This window comes from Medicago sativa, chromosome 3, assembly GCF_051527215.1.
Source record: "Medicago sativa cultivar Bolivia chromosome 3, Bolivia_mono, whole genome shotgun sequence".
Lineage (NCBI taxonomy): Eukaryota > Viridiplantae > Streptophyta > Magnoliopsida > Fabales > Fabaceae > Medicago > Medicago sativa.
This window is the reverse complement of record NC_140751.1, coordinates 24,919,074-24,935,560: the sequence shown is the minus strand read 5'-3', so window position 1 is coordinate 24,935,560 and position 16,487 is coordinate 24,919,074. Positions and strand designations below refer to the sequence as shown.

At 32.4% G+C, this 16,487-nt stretch overlaps 1 protein-coding gene and 2 pseudogenes across 2 annotated transcripts; 2 read left to right on the top strand and 1 right to left on the bottom strand.

Annotated features, from left to right (window-relative positions):
* The first annotated feature begins 3,271 nt into the window (after positions 1-3,271).
* On the top strand, positions 3,272-6,159 carry LOC146936608 (F-box protein SKIP23-like). Of its 2 annotated transcripts, none has more exons than XM_085751342.1 (3): positions 3,272-3,444; positions 4,163-5,397; positions 5,778-6,159. In XM_085751342.1, exons 1-2 carry the CDS (start codon positions 3,363-3,365, stop codon positions 5,383-5,385), a joined length of 1,305 nt encoding a protein of 434 aa, XP_085607468.1. In that variant the 5' UTR covers positions 3,272-3,362; the 3' UTR covers positions 5,386-5,397; positions 5,778-6,159. The 2 variants fall into 2 exon arrangements, with proteins under 2 accessions (XP_085607468.1, XP_085607469.1); XM_085751343.1 differs by having other exon boundaries at positions 3,330-3,444; positions 4,172-5,397.
* A 2,909-nt stretch (positions 6,160-9,068) lies between these two features.
* On the top strand, positions 9,069-11,767 carry LOC146936607 (F-box protein SKIP23-like; annotated as a pseudogene).
* A 1,809-nt stretch (positions 11,768-13,576) lies between these two features.
* LOC146936606 (aspartic proteinase CDR1 pseudogene) lies at positions 13,577-14,973 on the bottom strand (annotated as a pseudogene).
* Between the last annotated feature and the right edge of the window lie 1,514 nt (positions 14,974-16,487).

Sequence of the window (16,487 nt, the reverse complement as noted above, 5' to 3'; positions counted from 1 at the left end):
GTTTTATTTGCCAAAGGAAATTCTGCCAGCTCCAAATTAGATTGTGATGATGTCATTTTTAAAAGAAGAAAATTAACCTGTGCTTAATACGGGTCATTTGTGTTAGTGTATTTTATTTTTTAATGTTTAAATTACTTATTTGTCAAATTTATAAAATTTTAGCTCTTCATGTATCTATTTTTATTTCAAACAAATTTTTGTTTAAAAAAACAAATTTGATTTTTTTTTCAAATATATAGTTTTATATTAATTTTTGCGTTAACCCTTCAATTCCCGAGGAAAGAGGAATGCTAGCAACATTCATTTTCGAACACTCTTTTTAGCACTCACTCTTTTATTTGATGAAATTAATGTATGTCCCACCACTTTGTGTGGGTTCTATTTTTAATGTGTATACTCGGCAATTTAAACCGATAAAAGAGTGAGTATTAGAGAAAGTGTTCAAAAGAGAATGTTTTTTTTTGTTAGAATTCAAAAGAGTGTTGCTAGCACTAGTTGCGTAGGAAAAGGACTCTATCAATTTTTTCCTTTTAACACATCTCTATTGAGTGAATAGGCATTTTGGTCCTCAAATTTGCATGCACCGGGCAATTTCATTCCTAAATTTTCCGAAATAGCCAATACGTCCTTGAATTTTATAAATGTCAATCAATATAGTCTCTCCGACAAATCTTGCCGTTAACAGTGTTGACATGTCACGTTAGGCACTGACGTGGAGTTCCAAATCAGCTTCCACGTTTACAAGGAAAAATTTGATCGAATTTTTTTAACTTTTTTATAAAAAAAAAAAAATTAAAATGAAAGTCAACACAAATTGTTACACTTTCAAATCGATCCCTGAATTATTCATTAAAAATCAAGTTGGTCCCTAAATTATGTTATTCACTATCAAATCGATCCCTGAATTATTTATATTATCTATCAATTTGATCCTTGATACTGTCAAATAAGTTGGATAAACAACTTAATTTTTAGCTTGTAGCATAAGTGCTTATTACGATATGTGTTAATGGATAAGCTATTCCTATAACAAAACATAAAATAAAGTTAAATTGTTTTCCTATAAGCTATTTTCATAAACTATACTGTCAAATATGTTGAAAACGGCTTATGAACTTGTCAGTGTTTTTCCTATAAGTTGTTTACGTAAGCTATCTTGAAGAACTTATGAAAATAAGCTGGAAACATCTTATGTACAGTCAAAAGGTGTTTTCAAAACAGTCTCAAAGTACTTATGCTAGTAGACAATCACAAATAACTCAATCTCGACAAACCTAGTTTGTAATACCCACACTAAACGTATCTAGAAAGTTTAGCGTGTGCATTAGTTTAGTACTGGATACATTAAATTTTACAACATTAAAACTTCGAATGAATATTTTTTTTTACAACAATATGCTCAACAATCAAAAGCCCTAGCTTCTTGTTCAAATCCAAACCCTAACTTTTGAATCCCTTCTTGAAAGGAGAAGTAGAGAAATCAAACAAAGTACAAGCTTCCCTTAGCTTAAGAGATCATGAGGAAACATAATCTAAAAGCATGCCATGGAAGGAAGAAGTTTGGAAAGGATTGGTGGAGAGAAAGAGGGAAAAAGAGGCGATGAAGAGAGTAGAGAGAAGGAGGAGAAATCTTTGCCAACCTAGAGAGAGAAAGGATAAGGGAAAATGAGATATTTTTCACCAAAATCATATAAATATCCTTTTTCGTGAAATTACAATTATGCCCTTGCCTCAAGTATGTGTAATACGACACTGATACTTTATTCATATTAAGCTGACATCACATAGTAAATATTTTCCATTACACTTACCTTCCATGAACTTTAATCCTCTGGCACGATCGACTGGTAATATTCCGATACTGACAGGCGGGATATTACGTAGTTTATACATAATAGCTTATACTATAAGCACTCAATTAAGTTGTTTATCCAAATAATGCTTTAGTAAAATACTTTTAGTAACAACTAAAAATGGAATCATTCACCTCGTTGTAAACGCTAAACAATACATTGAACCTCTTTTTTTTCATTCATTAAAATTTCAAAGTATAGGCATACAAATTTTGAGGAAAATCATTTACCAGAAAAGTATATTCAAAAACAGCAATTTCATGTGATCTAAACAAACCCATCAAATCTTCAACAACACACAAAGTAGAATGTCTTTTCATAGCAACTACTCAACAAAAGCACATGAAATTTTAAACTAGTGAAATCACGAAATATTTTTTTTAAAAAAAAAAAAACTTGAAATGTGGTGAACATAAAGAACCTGTATCTGATTTGATTTGATTACGGTCAGATTAAAATGGTGTAACAAAATTAGAAGAGTTTGAACAAGGTTTAATCTAAGTGAGATGAAATCGAATCAAATTCTTCACATTCTTTTAGAGCGTGTGTTGAATGGGGGAATGTTTTGAGGTAATGTAAAGTTTTGAGAGAATTCAAATAATTTTAGGTGAATCCCATTATTTGGAATTTGGATAACAATTTAAAGAATTTTTAAAATGATAGAAATTTATGAAGTATTTTGTTAAAGTTAAATTTAGAGAATTTTAAATGACAACTAAAAGTTAAGAATTTCAAATTTCTTCATTATTATAATTTTCAAGTTTTGCATTTTTATCCTCAAATTTTCCAAAATTTTCAAATTCACCCCAAAAATTTGCAAATTGACCCCTCAATTTTTTCAAAAATTATAATTTCACCCCTCAAAATTTTTGAAATTTACAATTGACCCCTAATTTTAATTTTCAAATTTTGCCCTAAAAAATTAAAATTTATAGAAGTAGCCTAAAAATGATGACAATGAATTTTTTTATTACTCCATCCAAACAAAAGTATTGAGAAATGAAAGTAATTTAATTGAAAAATTTAAATTGTTTAGAATTTTAAATTCTTTGAAATTTCTCTATTACCTCATCCAAACACACTCTTAGTTTTTTAGCATTGATTTGATAATATGAAGGATCAAATTGATAGATAAGATAAATAATTTATGGATCGATTTGATAGTGAGTGACATAATTCATGGACCAGGGATCGATTTGACAGTGTAACAATTTGTATTGACTTTTTTTAAAAAAGGATATTCTAAAAAAAATTCGATCAAATTCGTTCATGTACAGATGAAAGCTGATTTGGAACTTCATGTCAACGCCTAACATGACACATCAACACTTGTTAACGCGGATACTTGACGGATGGACTAAATTGATTGACATTTATAAAGTCGGGGAACGCATCGACTATTTCAAAGAATTGAGGGATAAAATTGACCGATGAGTACAAATTAGAGGACCAAAATGTCTATTCCCTCCGTCTCTACTCTTCTGACAAGAAACAAATCCAGTCAATGCAATGAGTCTCTTGTCTTCCAGTCTCAGTCTCAGGCAGCATCATCTTCTTCTCTCTTCCACTTCTTCTTCTTCTTCAAACCTAGGTAAGTCCATTGATTCTCTACTCTCTCAATTCTCTTTCATTCTACAATTGATTGTTTTAGGGTTTTAGAATTGAGAATTGGGATTTTTTTAGGGTTTCAGAATAGGGGATTGACTATTGAGAAATTGATTCAATTTAAATATGAATGCATTATGCTTATGCATTGAAATAATTTGTAGCCTTTGTTTTGTTTTGCTACTGCCATGGCTTTGTTTGCTTTCTTTTATTAATAATATAAGTTGTTAAAAATTGCTTATTTATGATAATTGATTATTGTACAATCATGCTTACATAGTCACCATTCTAGCGTCGTTGTTTTTTAAACAAGATATGTTACCGACATTCCTTCCTTGCTAGCTTCTTCGGTAACCTTCATATCACACTTTACCTATTATTTATTACTTTACCATTTCGTTGATTAATCTTTTTTTTTTTTCGTTCTCAAACTCCAAACGATGCCCTACGATTCTGTTGTTTGAAGTTCTGTTTAATAGACCATTCTGTTATTTTTGGAAATGTTTTTTGTTTGTTGCAATTGCATCATGAAGATGATGATATATGCACCTCATTGTTAAGCTTCTACGATTTTTGCGATTTTCAGTTTTGTCCCTGTATTATTCATTTTTTATTTCAATTTTTAAGTTTTTTTGTTTGCATTATTTCATATAAACCAACGTGCACTTTTTAATTTGTGCTAATCATTGTTATATTATTATTAGGAGCGTCAGTTTCCATGGCGGAGGAGGCAGACTGGTCTCAACTTCCAAAGGATCTACTCACTCTGATATCGCAACGAATCGACACTGAAATCGATCTCATTCGCTTTCGATCAATTTGTTTCAACTGGCGTTCTTCCTCCATCCCAAATCACCATAACATTTTACCCTTCAAATTCCCACTCCTCAAGTATGAAGATAATTCCATCAAATACAACGACAACGAGATCATTGATTCCATCAACAACACCGACTCTCCATCCTGCTACCTTTCCAAACGCAGTATCTTCCTTGTCAAACCACCACCATCGCAACTAGAGGAAGAACAAACCCTAATTCCTCGTCGTCCTTGGTTGATTAGATTTACCCAAAACTCACATGGCAAAACAAAACTCTTTCACCCACTCATCAAATATCCCCGACCACAACAAGAACAAACCCCCGCCCGTCCTCGTGTGACTGACTTCAACAAACTCTGTGTTCTTCATTTAGGAACCGATTTCATCGTCGACGAAGACGACTTCACATACCAAAATCAACGCGGAACCTACATGCATCCTGAAACGGTCCTTGCTGTCACGTGCCATGGGAAAAACCCTCTCGTACTCGGCACATTGAGTTATTGTTCCCATCAGCCGCTGCTTTTCCGTGACCACGATGAGCATTGGGAACTGATTTCCAACATGTCATCTGTCTATGGAGACACCTGCGTCTTTAAAGGGCAGTTGTACGTGGTCCACCAGTCCGGCCAGACTGTTACAATTGGACCGGACACGAGCGTCGAGTTAGCAGCTCAACGGTTGGGTTTTGATTGTCCTGGGTGGAATAAAATGCTAGTGGAGAGTGAGGGTAGGTTATTGTTATTGGCTATTGATGAGTCATCTAATTTTCTTAGTATTGATTTTTTTGAACTTGATGAGAAGGAGAAGAAGTGGGTGAGGTTGATGGATTTTGATGAGAAGGAGAAGAAGTGGGTGAAGTTGAGGAATTTCGGGGATAGGGTTTTTTTCTTGGGGCGTGGATGTTCGTTTTCTGCTTCTGCTTCAGATCTATGTATTCCAAAAGGAAATTGTGCAATCTTCATTGATGAATCTGTCCTCTGTATTGACAATATGATACGTGGCAACCGTGTTTTTCACTTAGAACAAGACCGGCTTTCGCGTGTGTCTAAATATCCTGAATATCTCAACTTGTTCTTGCCACCGGAGTGGATCCTCAAAATCTGAACTCTTGACAGAGTATGTTATCTTCTATTGAAAAGTTTCTAATTTGATAGTGATTCATAGTGCATTATTGTGTTTAGTTTATGTTTAGATTGGATAAACCTTCTGACTATTGCTTAGAAAAATTTGAGATGTGACATTGACTATAAGTATCTACACTTCTGATTTTTCAGGAACTCAATTCATTTTTTTATAAATGCAGCTAGCTTTTTCTGAAATCTGAATGTATTTGATGAATTTTGTTTTTAGGGGTAGCTTATGTAATAAAATGTATAGATATATGAATATATGGAGTACATCACCATGACAAGTTGTTGTTGTTGTTATGAAGTTTCTAAATAAGATGTAACAATGTTGTTGGGTTTGATTATCTTCTTTCATTGTTACTTTTGCAGACTATATGTTTACCAACAAACTCCCAATTACATATTCATATCAAAAGATACTGGAAAATGAGGTTGCATTTGGATGGCTGGATAAGCGTTCTTATAGATTTTTCAACTCTCTTATGTAAGAAAGTTGTTGGTTATTCAGGGTTTGTTATGCTATGTTATTTTGATTTGATGTTGACCTCTTGCATTATTACGATGTTGTAAAGTTGAAACTTAATTGGTTAGTTGAACATATATCTCAACTTAGTTTACCTAAGGTTGATCTTTGTTATGTTATTTTGTTGTTGGCCACCTGCATTGTTATGGTGCTGTGAAGTTCAAACTCAATTCATCAGTTACACTTAAGTATCAATTAAGTTTACTTAATGTTGATCTTGGCTTGTGATTTTTCAAGTTCTTCAATTCTATCAAATGACTTAAAACTGTGTGACTTGCTCTATGAATATGGGATAAAATCCATTTCCTTAGTCAGTGATTTTCAGTTGCCACTATACATGTTTTATATATTGAAGAGCTATAATTTCTAATTGATTATTGTTACTCATCATTTTCTTATCTTTTCTCTCTATTCAATCCCTTGTCTTTATATGAATGATTCACTTGATGCAAAGCTCGTGTATTTTTTAGAACTAGTTTACATTAAAATTTGGATTTTTTTTAATAACTGTCAAGCTGGTTGGCTTTAAATTTGTTTGTTATGAATGAAATGAGTTGGATTGTCTAATCTTTATGGCTGTTATGGGCCTTGGAGCTTGACAACATGGTAGAGCATAGATAGTTTATAGATCTTAAAGTGGATTGGTATGTCTTCGGCTATTCCTAACAATACAAAAGAGTGCTTAGAGCAACTTGGCAGCTTAGTGGTGTTTGAGTCAGAACCAAAGGCAGTGAAACTATTAGCGTAGAGTTGGTTGAGAGTGAAATACAAAGGTTTTAGTTATTCATTTAGTTAGTGGGGTGAAAATCCAAGACAATGTATGAGGTCTGTTATAAGACTATGCTAAGAAGACAAAGCAGATTAAGGAATGAAGAATGCAAGTTACTTTTTTGTGAAATTCTTGGTTTTAGAATTACTGTTTTTTTTTTGTTACATTCTGTTACTATGGGAGCTTTTACTCTTGTGTGGAGCATTCTTGGTTTTAGAATTACTGTTTTTTTTTAATTACATTCTGTTACTATGGGAGCTTTTGCTTCTGTTGTAGTATTGGAAAGGAACAGTCACTATTGTGCAGGAAAGTCGAATTTCAATCAGCAACACAAGGAAGTGAAAATTCGTCCGTTAAGGTTCATGTTGTGAAGTTGACAGATGAATGCAGGGATGAATGCGGTGTGTACTGTTTTGATATGTGCATATGCATTCATTTTTTTTTTTCTGAAGGCATGCAAGTTATTTTACTAATTAACCATTGAAATGCTCTTTCTTAGTATCTACCTAGTTTTCTTTTTTCTTTTGCCCCGTCTCTTAATTTTGTATCTTCTATATTAGAGTTTCTTTCATTATTTAGTAGAGGTTTGAACGTGGTAAAAATCTCCTCACAGCTTATTTTCCACCACATATTACCTCTTATTTATATCTGTCAAAATCTAAAAAATATTTTACAAGAAGGGCAGAGTTTAAGAATGTTTTCAACAATTGTTGCTTGTAAAGCTTGACTGATGCGAGAGTGCAGGTTCTTTTACTGTTTATGGTTTTAAATTATAGTTCTTTTGGTGGCGATGTATATCTTTCTGTTTTATGAGTTACTTGCTGTTTGGAGTGCTAAGCTAACTCTTGGTTTTTATAGCTAGCCAAGTTTATCTTGTTGATCTTATCTCTTCTGCTACAGATTTTATTAATTTTTTACTTGTAATATGGAATTAGTTTATAATGGTAAAAGGTAAGTATTATTACATGGTGGTTATATGGATATAGATTGAGATCGAGTAACTGTTTGATGAGGAAATGCAAAACGACTTGAATATGAAATGCATGAATACATGCATTCGTTTTTCAAGAAAATAAGAAATGATGTTGGTGTTTGATGGAAAACGCGTGGTAAATGCCCAATAAGATAATTTTGTATTTCTTTTTTGGGGAAATTGTTTGTACTAGAATGCAATTTTCTTGTTGGATTGAGGAAAATATAAACCTGATGTTGAGGACAAGACCATTTGAACCATTTGGTTGTGTTATCGACCAAGTGTGGAGGTGGCTACTGAACATCGTCAACTAAATCGAACTACAAAGATTGAAATTGAAAGTTGTATAAGTCAGCACCGGCACCTATTACACATTTTTACTCCCTCGATTCCATATTATATGACTTAGTTCGATTCCATATTATATGACTTAGTTGACCCTGTCACGTATGTCAATGCACAATTTTGAACTTAAATATCTTTAATAATCTATTAAAAAATTATAAAAATTTGATATTTTGAAAATATTAATTGTGACAAATCCAACAAGATCTTATATGTCATATTTTGTATTTATATATTAGTAGAAAAATGGGGTCAAAATATATATGAATAATACACTTTTTTAAATTAGGTCATTTAAAACGGAACGGTGGGAGTAACACATTTAATGATGGGTTCTTGTTAACAAGTGCCCTAAGGGCATTCTTTAAGGAACCCATAAAAAGAAATCATGCCTTAAAAATTAAGTCAAACACTTGTTAAAGTTATAACCGTACAATTTTCAATGCAAAAGTTACTACTTTTAGATGCATAAACAATGTTAACATTTTCTTTTAACTTTATCTGCAACGATTACTTTTACTCCCTCTGGTCCTTATTATAAGAAAAAGTTGACTTTTTAGGTTCATAGAATAATTAATGCATTTTATTAGAAATATAGACTAGATACATCACTTACACAATAAATCAAAAAAATCAATTGTTTTTTATAACAAGGACCGGAGGGAGTATTTCATATAACAGGTAACCACTTGTCGTGTGCCAAATGTTTTGCTAACACGTTTGACTATTACCAATAAAAGAATTTCTTTTTGAAAGTTAAAAAAATTACAAGATTAAAATGATATTTTTGTCAAACAGATGTTTTACCAATAAAGATCAATAAATTGCTGATCCTTGCTGCGTTGAGCCGTGTGTAAATGGTCAGATGCAAGTAAACTTTCTTTAATTGTTGTTATATTTTCAAAGCAAGTAATAGTATTAATTACAACGTTGGCTTTTTGCATAAGAAGTAGATCATTTACATTTTAAAATGTATCTTTGTCCTACAAAATAGTAATAATGTATCTGCTATAACTTGATAAACTGCAAACATGGAGACGCCTAAACAAACCCACCCTAGCATCCATGGCTGTAGATTGGTCTCAGCTTCCTTCAGAACTTGTTCAACTAATTTCAAAAAAACTCGAGAATGAACTTTGCCTCCTTCATTTTCGTTCTGTATCATGGCGTTCTTCTTCAATCCCTAACCACAAACACAAAAATCCTTTACCTATAAACCTTCCACTATTTCCAGATACCAACTCTGACCCGTTCAAAATTCTAAACAGCAAATATTGTACCAGCCATCTCATTAAACACACCATCTTTCTCATCAAACCACCACAACACCAACCATCTCTCAACCCTTGGTTGATCAGAATCGGTCCAGATTTGAACGGTAAACCTCAACTTTGGCATCCTTTCTCATTTAACCAGCTTTTATCTTCAGATTTCAATAATGTGCTTGAATTTAACAAACTCTCGCTTCGAGATCTCGGTTGCATGTTCTACATGCACCACCTGTACATGCACCACCCGGTCGGAGGACATCAGAATTTCTTTAGCTTTTCTGTTGCCGCCATGTGTCGGGAGGAACAACCTCCTTTTATCGTCACTCGTGACTTCACTCAGGAGGAGATGATGTTTCGTTGTTGGGATGACGGTTGGACAACAATAGCCAACATGTCAAACTCCCACGGAGGAAATGTTTGTGTTTTTAAAGGGCGGCCTTATGGGGTAGACAAAACTGGTCAGACTGTTATGATTGGACCGGACATGAGCGTTTGTTTGATTGCCGAGCCAGTGTTTGGTGGGGAAAGTAAATTCTTGGTGGAGAGTGAATGTGAGTTGTTGCTAGTGGATGGCTATGAAAATTATTGTGTTCCTGTATGGATTGATGTATTTAGGCTTGATGAGAAGGAGAAAAAGTGGGTCAAGTTGACGGATTTAGGAGATAGGGTTTTGTTCTTGGGGGATGGATGTTCGTTTTCTGCTTCTGCTTCGGAGTTGGGTTTAGCCAATGGGAATTTTGTCATCTTTAGTACATCTTCTCGTAGCTTCCATGGTCTTAATATCAGGAAATGTAAAATGAGTGTTTTTCACTTGGATCATGGTAAGGTTTCACCTTTGTCGGATTATCCTGAATATTTCAAGCTGTTCTGGCCACCTCCAGAGTGGATTACCGAGTTGCGTTTGTAAGGTATTAAGAGAAGGTATGGTTTACAATTGATTGGCCTTGTAATATTTCTTTAAAGTGACATTATTCTAACAGTGATGGATTGAAAATAGACCTTAATTAAGAGATTGTAGAGTAGTTATCTCTATAGTTGTGTACTCCTAGTTGTTGTAGTCCATAATGCTACCCTTCTATGAATCAAGCAGACATTTTATTCAACTTTCAGTTAAGAGCATGATTTATCTCTAAATATAACCAAAATAGGCATAAGGAGGACCATGTAATTTTAAAACTATTAGCACTTGTAGTGTGTTTTGCACCTGCAATGTATGATTTATCTTTTGAATTCATTTACCTCGCATGTCTTCCTTTTATCTATGTCATCTGACTTCTTTCTCTCTGATATTTAACCACTGTACCTGTTTTTGAATCCCTTGTAAATTGTTATCATAGGTCATTATATCTTTTTGAATCACTTATAAATATGAAGCTTATTTGTTGTATACTACATCCATCTGTATAGAGACATACAAAGAAATTGGATGATGGAATATTGCATGATTTAGTATAAAAAAACTAGTCATCTAATTTGTTATATTTTTCATCTAATTTGAGGTTTTTTGCAGTTTCAAAGGTGCAAAAGAAGCATTTTACAGTGACAGCTTAAAAAAAAGTTTCATTATATGTGTTGAAGTTGATCTTTAGTGTTTCTCCTAATTATTTGGCATGTTAGTTGAATTCATTCCCTGTCATATTTCAACTAGTTTTGCAGTTAGAGCAAATCACATTAGTTTAAGAAACTGACCAAATGTTATCATTGTCGCCTAAAAATGTTCCTTACTATCTTTTGAATTGAGAGCAATAATGATCTTGAGAATCTTCTCTATTTATAGAAGGGATATTATGAACTACTCCATTATTTACCAAACCTTATGATGTCATTTGAGAGAGAGAATTTTTCTGATTCAAAAAAAGAGAGAATTTTTTGAACATAATCAACCCATCTATTGTCTAATAACATTAGTGTTTGGAATGCTAGTTTCTCCATAGTTTGTATTCGAGGGCATGATATATGTAACTATGGTTGCAAACTCTTGTTTCTTGCTTCCCTTGTTAAAAAGCACATTGTGAAAAATGTAGTTCTGACTTTATCTGTCCTCTTTGTTTCTCGTTTACTTTGATCAGGTTATGATAGTTCATCCTTTATTATATAAATTTTGAAGTTTTCTTCGTTGTACATAAATCATGTACTTATTACTTGGTGTGTAATTCTCACTATTAGATATATAGAAAATGAATTTATCATTTTATTTTTATAAATTTTCTCTGATTTGATTTATTAAGATTTTGATCTTTTCATTTAGTTTTAACAGAAACTTTTGTCACTTTATACAGGGGCGAGGGAAAGAAAGAGGACATGAGACAACAATGGCTTCACGCACAAAACATGGCAATATGCAAATTTAATCTCTTGTTATTATATCCTGAGAGCATGACCATGAAATTGGCAAAAGTGTTATATTTCCAAGAAGATATTTAGATAGGCCATAAAGCTAGGATCCAGTCTCTTTGTCTGTTCTGCCTATCTATGTTGGAGTTCCTTTCATCATTTAGTTTGATCCATATATTGCCTCTTATTTACATACTGCCAAAATCTTAAAATATTTGACAAATTAGTTGGCAGAGTTTTAGTATAGTTTTATTGATATTTATAAGCTTGACTCAAGTGAGAGTGCAGGTTCTTACATTCACTCTTCATGATTTGGTTGTTTTATGATTTATTTTCTCACTGTAAATTATATAATGAATCCGGAGTACTAGCAAATTGATAGTGAACTATGTATATCAGTTAATTTTATCCCTTCTGCGACAAATTTTATAAATTTGGACTGGTATGATTGTATTGATGATGTATATTATGGAGTGAGTTTATTATATATGAAATATGTTCATATAACTCTACAAGAGTATTATTACATGTTGGTTAAATAGATATAGTTGAAGATTAAGTAATCGTTGGATGCAGAGGAATGCTATATATTACAAACAACTTGTACATACATTTGTTTTTCAAGAAAACAAGAAATGATGTTGTTGGTGTTTGACAGAAAATATGTGTCGAGTGGCCAATAAGATGATTTTTCATTTCTGTTGTGGGGAAACTGTTTGTTTTACTAAGCAATTTTTTGTTGGATTGATGGAAATAGAAATTTGATCTTGAGGACAAAATCATTTTCAATGGGAAAAACAACATCTTAGTAACTATAATATTCTACTTTCTCTTATAAATAAATTTCTGCAACTATCTTATATATCATTAAATTAAGTTGTGTCTCCTATATTTGGTTTCTCAAGATGTGTCATGTTATTACTGTCAATGAAAACTACTCTAAACTGTCACGCTGAATTAAAACTGCTTTTTATGTAGGTTATTCATTTGTCTTCTCATCATTATGATGTTTTTTAAACTCTGTATCATGGTTCATTTTCATTCATTCAACACTCATCTTTATAATTAATATTTATGTGTTAATGAAGAGGATCTTAGTCAAAAGTTAAAGAAATTTGAAGTACCAAAGTCCTAACAGGAACATTTCTTGATGGGATAATTCTAAATATGCATCTTCTCTTAAAGAACCATGAGACTGAAAGCTATATGACACTGCAAACCATTCTTAAATTCATGAAATCTGCACAAATAAACTTAAGAGTGACTCCTACAAACAAGTATAAATGAAAAATTCTACTAATTTGATCCATAATAATTTGTTTGCGACCAAATTCAGTCTTTGACAAAAAATAATATCTAAATTCGTCTCTAACATTTGACTCACATTAATTTACTACCAAATTTACTTCATAAATTCGTCGACGAGAAGAGGGTACCATTTAGTTCTAGCAAGAACAAAAGTTCCTTGATCATCCTTGATACAAATATGTTGCATTTGTATTTTAGCCTTGTCGAAAAGGATGCATCTAAGTTGCATTTTAGGCATCCTAATACCAGTTTCATCCACTTTACAACTGTTGGTACCGTCATGTGCGGATCAGGTCCATGTCTAATCTGTCTTGCCACGTTCCAGCATCCATCAGATGCACTGCACAATCAACTACCGCATAACTAGAAACCGTTATATTTACACCCAAACTTGAAACTTTAGTAAACACCATAAGTTCTTTAAAAAAAAAAAAAAGTAAACACCATAAGTTACCATTCTTATGATTTATTTATGAATAGAAAAATGAAGACTGTGATTGTTTATACAAGTTAATTAGAGGCAGAATGTTGTGATTTAACATCTACATTGCGATTTTTATTGTCACTTTTTAATTTTTTTGTGACATGAGCAGTGGTGATTAATAAAGGTTTGCTTGTTAAAAAAGATAAAGTACAATGGAAAACTAAGATGTAAAAATAAGCAATTATTATTATTATTGTGATATAACCAAATTTAGGTAAAGCACGTCTACACTCCATCAATACTTGGTACAATCGGCAGGCTTAAACGAGATAATTTCTTTTTCTAGGTCATAGCCAATTAACAAGTTATTTTGAGCTAAGTTCCCAAAAATTTCAACACCGTTAGATGAGATGAAACCAAAGCACATAATCCCCTCTTCAAATGGAAAAAATGTGCCATTAGAATTTAGCTTAACATCTGCACCTTTAAAATGTGCAGTAATGTCAGGAACAATTAGTTGTTTCCCAGTGGTATTGTAGCAGAGGCTTAACTGATGATCAGGAGGTTCGATACGTGGTAGTTTAACCTCTTGTGCCACATATGATACCAACTTAGAGAGAAAAAGATTCGGCAACAAAGTAAGCGCTGTACCTGAGTCAATTATGATGTTCCGAGTAGAAGCATTTGCTCCTCCTCCATATTCTATTCTATTGTTTCCTACACTAAATGCTTCTAATGTTAGTAAATAATAGAGTTCTTGACCATTGACCTTGACCATAGGAGTTGAAACAACCATTTCACCCGAAACAACAGCATCATCTCCGAAATTAAGTTTGCTAGAGGAGTTAGACTGACTAGAATCACTATTAAAAGGGATCAAACAGTAAGAGAATTTGCTACCAAATGAGGAGCCTACTTGATTTATAAGTGACATTGGTCCCCTTCCCATTCCAACTATACCCGAGCTTTGACTACTATCTGTCAGCACATTTGCATGTCCACATCCCACCACAACATTGGGAACTATGATACTAGAGCCGGAGGTCGAATCTAATGTTAAAGTCTCGTTACTAAGATCCCCTTGTGACTTTACATCATCACCATATGTAATATAATATTCACAAACATCTCCGCCGTGGGAGCAAGAGATATGTGTCTCATTCGTATCTTTACATATACTAGAAGAGCATGGAATATTTTTGTAACTGGAAGATTTTGAAGGATTAAATATAGGAGAGGTTTGATTGAAACATGCATGACAAGGCTGGCATTGAAGCCAAACTAAGTTACTACCTGTATCCATAAAACCATAAGCCTTAAAGGGTGGGGTACCAACTGAGTAACTAATGAGATACTCACCTGATTCTGGGGTTAAAGTCGATACAGGTTGATTTGTATTGAGAGAGATTTGTTTGGTGAAGTGATTGACACGATTGATTGAACGACGCACAACATTATAAACTCTTTGGAACTTAGTTTCTGTCGGGTGATAGAGAGGTGATTTTGAGGAGTCACGATGAATGAGTTCAACACTGAAACCGTTGTTCAAACCATGAGAGAGAAAAATTAAACAAGAAAGACAAAAGAAAATTAGCGTGAAAATTGAAAAACTACACATTCCTAGTGGTTTGAGGTTTGAGAGTTTTTGCCACAAGTTATGTATTTATTTGACTTTCCTTAAAAAAAATTGTATTTATTTAACTTTAATATTATGATATTATCTTTGACCAATATCTTCAACAAAATAAAAAATCTTTGACCAATAATAACATTAATATTTTTCAACCGAATTAAATTTAAGATTATTACTAGTGATCAAAATTAAATAAAATAAGAAAACAAAAGAAAAGAAGTGTGAAATTGAAAAACGACACATTCGTAGTGGTTTGAGGTTTGAAAGTTTTCTGCCACAAGTTATGTATTCATTTGGCTTTCCTTTAAAAAATGTATTATTTGACTTTAATATTATAATATTATCTTTGACCAATATCTTCAACATTAATGTTTATTAATCAAATTTAAGATTATTACTTTTATAATATATATATATATATATATATATATATATATATATATATATATATATATATATGCACACACACACACACTAGTTATAAACCCGTGCTTCGCACGGGTTGAACACTATTATTTTGAAAATCTTTGTTATATGTTTGAATAAGTTAATATGTTGTCAACCGATTAATTCAAATGTATGTTTACTAATGTATTTTTTTTAGACGCAATGCGCTGTATCTTATAAATGCATAATTGCTTGGATTCTAAACTTCCGATTTTTCCAAAGACATGTCCTGAAACTGCCATCGACGACAATGTAGCTATATAGAAAGTGCCTCTTTCATTATGATCAAGAGAATTTGGTGTAGCTATATAGTAAACATTATCATGCTTTTCAATGATTAAGATTAGGTGTCATTGCATAAAAGTTATATTCTGTAGTTTGTAACATCATTGTTTCTACAAATGTGTTTCCGTGGAATGCTATAAACATTTTTATCTTTAAATGTATGCATCATGTTTCAGCAATTTTTTTAAGAGATGTTAATTTTCATTTGTTTCAGCAATTTTTTTAAGAGATGTTAATTTTCATTTGTTTCAACAATGTTGATGCATCTTTTCTAAGAATATAGGTTAAGATCATAGGCGAATCAACTAAATGACATAATGCACTGATAAAGTTAATATTATCAGTCCTATGCAACAAATTATACGAGTTTAACTTTTCTTGTTAATTGGTGACCATATTCATCCAATTTTTGTTTTATTTTGAAAGAGGCAGAAATTTAAATCATAAATTATGACCAATCTTATGTGTTTCACATGCTAAAAGACTTTAAAATTCAAGAAATGTTGTTCAACTTACATACATGATGTCTTTATCAGATTAAATTTTGGAAACAACCATTATTTTTTAGTTAGAGATCCTGACTAACCCAGAACCTAATTACACATGCAAGTCAAATAACTTCGCAAGAGTTGATGACATGTTTTCAAAAAAGCAGACAAAGAAAAGGTCAATCACTCCTTCTTGATGTGTTTGACCAACTTAGTGGAAGACAATTACGTTGGATTATAGGCATCAGATGCAATTCCGAACTTGTTCCAAATCATTTT